The 6,064-nt window shown below is 37.2% G+C and overlaps 1 protein-coding gene across 1 annotated transcript; it reads left to right on the plus strand.

The window, feature by feature from the left end:
- Positions 1-1,557: 1,557 nt before the first annotated feature.
- pomca (proopiomelanocortin a) lies at positions 1,558-3,675 on the plus strand. Its single transcript, XM_079853150.1, has 3 exons — positions 1,558-1,682; positions 1,915-2,045; positions 3,080-3,675. The coding sequence occupies exons 2-3, from the start codon at positions 1,917-1,919 to the stop codon at positions 3,602-3,604; spliced, it is 654 nt and encodes a 217-aa protein (XP_079709276.1). The 5' UTR covers positions 1,558-1,682; positions 1,915-1,916; the 3' UTR covers positions 3,605-3,675.
- The last annotated feature ends 2,389 nt before the right edge of the window (positions 3,676-6,064 follow it).

A 6,064-nucleotide genomic window follows, 5' to 3' on the forward strand; every position in this document is an offset into this window, starting at 1 on the left:
AAATCTTCTCTAATAGGATTACATTCACTGTGAAGTGCGTGAATATACAGCCTGTAGAATATATGCTTGGCATTTTTACTTATTGTTATGTTTAGCTCGATGTTGGATTTTTTTTCCCTAATTAAATATCTATTCTAAAAATGTCTACAACTGTGATTTTATCATGGGCATGACCACGATTTAATTTTTTTTACACTATTTATTATGTTTATTTGTTATTAGCAATAATTGGCATTTATCTGGAAAAAAATACATTTTTGATTTTTTTTTTTTTTTAAATACAGGAGCAAAGCTTGCACACACACTTTAGAATCCGGAACCTCTTTTTTTTCAGTGTTTTCATTTCATTCTAACAAATATTTTCTGTCTTAAAGTGGATTAGGTGCAGGAATAAATATTTTAATATTGCCGTTTAAGGCATACAAGATAAAAATGCTATAGCTATAGTTTCCAGAGGATTTTACAATCATGCAGGGTGGCAGTTTTATATAATGTTAATATAACAACCGAACAAAATAAGTATTATTTTAAAATAATTATTAAATTAATTGTGATTGTAAAATACTATATTTCTAACTGTAAAATATGCATGTTGCATAGTCAAATGTAACTAATACAAATAATAGAATTAATGTTGTTGTATTTATATATGTTAATAAAATTTATATAACAAAAAATAACAAATACAAGATTTAAATATAATATAAATGTATAAAAAATAATATATACACTGAAATTATAAACTGTAATTTGTTTAAAAATTTGTACTTTTTTTGCTTAAATTACTCTTCCTGGAATAGTTCCTGTCTCCACCACTGAAAAGACATGTTTAGCATGCCTTATTTTCAAAGTGTGAGTCATCTTTTTATTACTGTATATTATTAATATTGCAGATGGTAATGCATTTTTATAGTATCATTATAATCGTATTATTTTTATTTAATATTTTCTGCTTATATAAATTTGTTTTTTACCTCCCTGAAGAGCTTGGCCCATATTTACTGTCATTTTTGGCATAAATACAGCAATAAGACCATGCATATAATACCATGATTTTATGTTTTGTATTTGTCTGCTCAACCTAATCTGCTACTGGCATTCAGTCGTATCAAAACATGTTAATGGTGAAATTATGAGCCTTTGTTCTGCTTGTACGCAAACTGTGAATACACCCAGATGGCTTCCTCGTTCAAATCCCTCACCTTCCAATTCATTTCAACAGAAGATTATCACCTGTGTGCCCTTACACACCAAAAAAACACATGCCGTATAATTGATTTGAAGTGCATTTTAACCTTTAATCACCAAAGTCATGTAAACTGACACGTATGCCCTTAAACTTAATGAAAAACACCATAATGATTTGATAAGCCAGACATCAGAATGAAGGTATCGTCCTAATCCTGCACTCATTCACAACTGACTTTTAACTGTTGACTGACAATCTTTGATGGATTACTCATCTGTACCGTGGATGATGCGCCAGGGTTTCCAACCTGCACCAGCCATTAAAAGTGACAGAGTTTAGTGTCCTTGAGGAATTGACGCACAGATAGCTTATAAAAGACGACTAGACGAGGATCTCAGACATCAGAGACAAGCAAACGCGCACATAACCAGACAGATCAGAGAATCTCAGGAGAGAAGAACTTTGGTTCGGCGGACTTCTTTCTGCACAACAGGTGGGTGAAAAATTCATGCAGTGAGGTTCGGTTCACTTTAAACATTTTTGATTGGTTTGGTTTTTGCACTTCTGATAATTCATGATGATTCATGTTTTTTTTTTTTTTACTATAAAGTGTTATTTCTCAGACATGCATTCTGTTCACATTCTGGTGTGCAATGAAATAATCCTTTCGTTCATTTGTATTTTATTGTGAATACTGCCATGTTATTAATATTGTGTTCTATCAGACATGGTGAGGATGTTGTGTCCTGCTTGGCTCTTGGCTCTGGCTGTACTGTGTGCGGGCGGCTGTGAAGTTAGAGCTCAGTGTTGGGAAAACACTCGATGCAGAGACCTCAACACTGAGGAGAGCATCTTGGTGAGTTACAATATTCCTTGCACGACTGCTTTTCAGTTCACAAATTCATATTGTGCTGTAGATACTTGTTGATTATTAGTGGTGCTTGCTAAGGCAAATATTACCATTGCTAACACTTAGAATTAGGAATTTGATCAAATCACAACTATTTCTTGGCTTGCTGAAAAGAGGTGTGCTATTATTGATTTATCGGGCTAATGATTTTTACCTAGCAAAAGATAGAACAGCAATACACTCCAAACACCCTACACACTAGATATGTTCTATACCTTTATATTGACCATTTTATAAAAACTGGTAACACCAAATAACACCAATTTTCTGTGTATTATTTTCAGCGATAATGTGTAGCCTATTTTTAATGGCCCCGTCATTGTAAATTTAAATCATGTAAATACATTTGCTCTGCCTGAAACGCTCTGTTTTAGTTCCTTTCTCTTTAAAGCCCGCCTTACCGAAAGCTTAGTCTGCTCTGATTGGTCAACCAGCAGCTGTAAATTGTATTAAATGTGCATTCACACCATACAAGATTCCAACTTGTAAAAAGCGTTTCACATCCTCATAGAACTCGTAATTACAGCTTGTAAACTGGGAATTTTCGGAGAGCTCCTACTTGTACCACCTAACCTATGCAGATTTATTTTGCCGTTGATAGTATTGCCATAGAAAGCATAATTCCCAGTCCGAGGATGTGAACAGCTTTGAGTAGGCTACATCATGTATTGCCATATCGAAATGATGGTAATTACGACATGGTGTGAATGCAGGATCTACAGTATGTTGACATTGGTAAAGAAAAAGAAAAGCATAGCCTAATAGGTGCCATTTAAAAAGCTTCTCTGATTGGTCTTTTTGTATTTTACATTGCTGAAAAAGGCATGAGATGTTGTTTTGCTGGATTGATGAGATGTTGCTGGATTTTTTATTAAAAAAATAAAATTATTTAAAAACAATTTGCATTTTCTTTGGAAAATGTTAACTTTATGATTTGTATTTTTAAATTGTAAAGTATTTCTTCTTTTGCTCTTTCTAAGGAATGCATACAGCTATGCAAGTCTGATCTGACAGATGAAACCCCCGTCTACCCCGGAGAAAGCCATTTGCAGCCTCCCGAGCTGGAGCAAAACGAGGTCCTCGCAGCCCTGTCCCCAGTTGCCCTCGCACCGGCTGAGCAAATGGACCCAGAGTCCAGCCCTCGGCACGAGCACAAGCGCTCTTACTCCATGGAGCATTTCCGCTGGGGGAAGCCGGTGGGTCGCAAGCGCCGGCCCATCAAGGTGTACACGAACGGCGTGGAGGAGGAATCTGCTGAGAATCTCCCGGCTGAGATGAGGCGCGAGCTGGCAACCAACGAGGTCGACTATCCACAGGAGGAGAACGCTTTAAACCAACAGAAGAAGGAGGGCACCTACAAAATGAGACATTTCCGCTGGAGCAGCCCGCCTGCTAGCAAACGCTACGGAGGCTTCATGAAGTCCTGGGACGAGCGCAGTCAGAAACCCCTTCTCACACTCTTCAAAAACGTCATAAACAAAGAGCACCAGAGGAAGGACCAGTGAGGGGATTTTAATGGGACGGGTGGAGAGGAGTTAATGAGAGGGTCTTATCATGCATAGTCAAACAAAAGAGGGTGGGTGATGTTACCAATAGCACTTAATTCTTGATGCTTTAGAGTTTATTCACATTGTATTCAACAATAAATCCTGAATTCTGTACATAGAAATGCTGTGGTGATTAAATACTGGTTTAGAAGCTAAAGGAAAAGCAATTTTAGATTATTTATTGAAATGTAATATACTGTAAATTTTGAAAATGTGTCATAAAATGATCGTTTCAAGCAGAAAAGAACAAAATGGTTCATTTCTGAGAAACAAACACACACCAAATTCATCATTCAGCAGTATGTGCAGTTGCCAATAAAGCTATAAACAGAGGTCAGACTTTGAATTCAGAAAATTAGTCTTTAATTGATATTCTTATTATTCACACCACATATGTACATCACTTAATGATTTCATGTAGGCAAACATTCACAGAACACAGTTCTGAAGTCATATCCGTTTGCAGTGATCTAAACACAGGTTGACTAATTACGATCCACAGTGTTGTAATGATCTCACTGATTAAAAAATTTAAATGGAAAAAAGGTAAAAGCACAGACAAAACACCCAGTGCATGCAGCAGCTGACAAGGAAAGACTAAACTTTGATATTTGATTTCATACATGCAAAATCACCTCACATGTAAGCAGTCTAAAACATTCCATCAGTTGAACATCAAAGCCATATTGACAGAAGATAAAACCCACTTGTTGTTTTTATGCTGGTAAATAAATTCCAGGCATTACCAAAACAATAAATAAATGACTTCAAGAACTAAAAAAAAAAGATTTTACAACTAGAAAACGTGGTAAAATGTATATGTGGAACCGGAACAATATGACATGACTACACATAACACCATAAAATTTTAGACAAGAAATTTCGCACAACATGAAGTATATTCGGCATACACCACATTTACACAGTGAGCTTTTAAAGTGCTGCGATTAAATCTGGGAGAACAAAATCTTGACATACGTAACCCCCTAACCCGGTTCTACTAAATACCGCAGCTCTAGCTAGTAATTCGCTAGTGCGCCTCTTTAGGCCAGGGGAGTGAGGTTTACTCGCACAGCTCTTAATAGCTACCCTCCGTTACACTCTACCCCTAAACCTCAGTCCCATCCGGGTCACGGCACCAGTGTAACTGGTCCTACACGCACCGCTGTGAGCGGGATTCGAACCAGCGTCACCTGCATGGGAAAGTGGGCGCGTTAACAAGGATGCTAAAGAACGCAGCCTCCAGCGTCAGTCGCTAGTGCGCCTCTTGAGGCCAGGGGAGTGAGTTTTACTCTCACTGCTCTTACTAGCTGGCCTCCGTTACACATAAACCTGAAATTATTCATTCATTTTTGCAAAAAGAAAGGAAACACTGTACAAGCGACAAATGAAACGCATATCATGGCAAAAAAGGGAGATAACTGATCCCTTTTGATCCATTTGGGAAATTTGCATTAAAAGTGTGGTCACGTTAGCGAAACTTCAGCAAATTTTGCGAGCAAAGTAGGTCCATTGTCGATACTGTACTGCATGTAGTGATGTATGAAGTGCCGCTTACTCAGTGGTCACTTCCAAACCAAACGGCTTTATATTGGTAAACCCGGTGAATTCGTGTGTTAAATGTTCAACAAACTTGAATTAGTTGTGTAATCCGTATGTTTGCGTCATGTGTCCTATTGCATTATAGTCTGGGACTAGGCCTCGTCTGTGAAACCTGGGGCTTAACTTTTAAACGCAAATACGTTGCATTTACCAACATAAAGCTGCTTGTTTGGAAGTGACCTCTGAGTTAGACAATGACCTGTGATAACATTTACCGTTGCTCTGCGAAATCCAGTCATTCAAGTTGGCCACATTAATTGGCTACGCTTGGTTTGAAAGTGACTTCTGTGTGAGCAGTACGTTTTTGCCAGTGAAATTTTGTTAATGTGATTTTGTTCACGAAATTTTGCCAGTTTTGCTAATGTGTGACCTTGTGCCCTAAGAAGCATTATCACTTCACTCTGGTTCAGAAAAAAATATTTATACAATCAAACAAATGAAAACTCGTACCCTTCACCTGTTAGTGAGGTACAGATGTAGGAAACTGCAGCGATTATAGTAATAAATGATGATACGGGACTGACTTTACTATGTGAACATTCATTTTCTTACACAGTGTCATTAAAGGTATACGCCACCAAAAAATGATCATTTTCTCATCATTTACTCACCCTCATGCCATCCCAGATGTTTATTGCATTATATGGACTTTTCTAAAAAATCTCCATTTGTGTGCCACAGAATAAAGAAAATCATGCATATGGGGTGGCATGTGGGTGAGTAAATGATGAGAGAATTTTCATTTTTATCCCTTTAACCATCACTTCTAATTGGAAACCTGCATTCAGTTGAACTGGAAACTTACTATTTGCTATA

The sequence above is a fragment of the Squalius cephalus genome, assembly GCF_949319135.1.
Source record: "Squalius cephalus genome assembly, chromosome: 20".
Taxonomy (NCBI): domain Eukaryota; kingdom Metazoa; phylum Chordata; class Actinopteri; order Cypriniformes; family Leuciscidae; genus Squalius; species Squalius cephalus.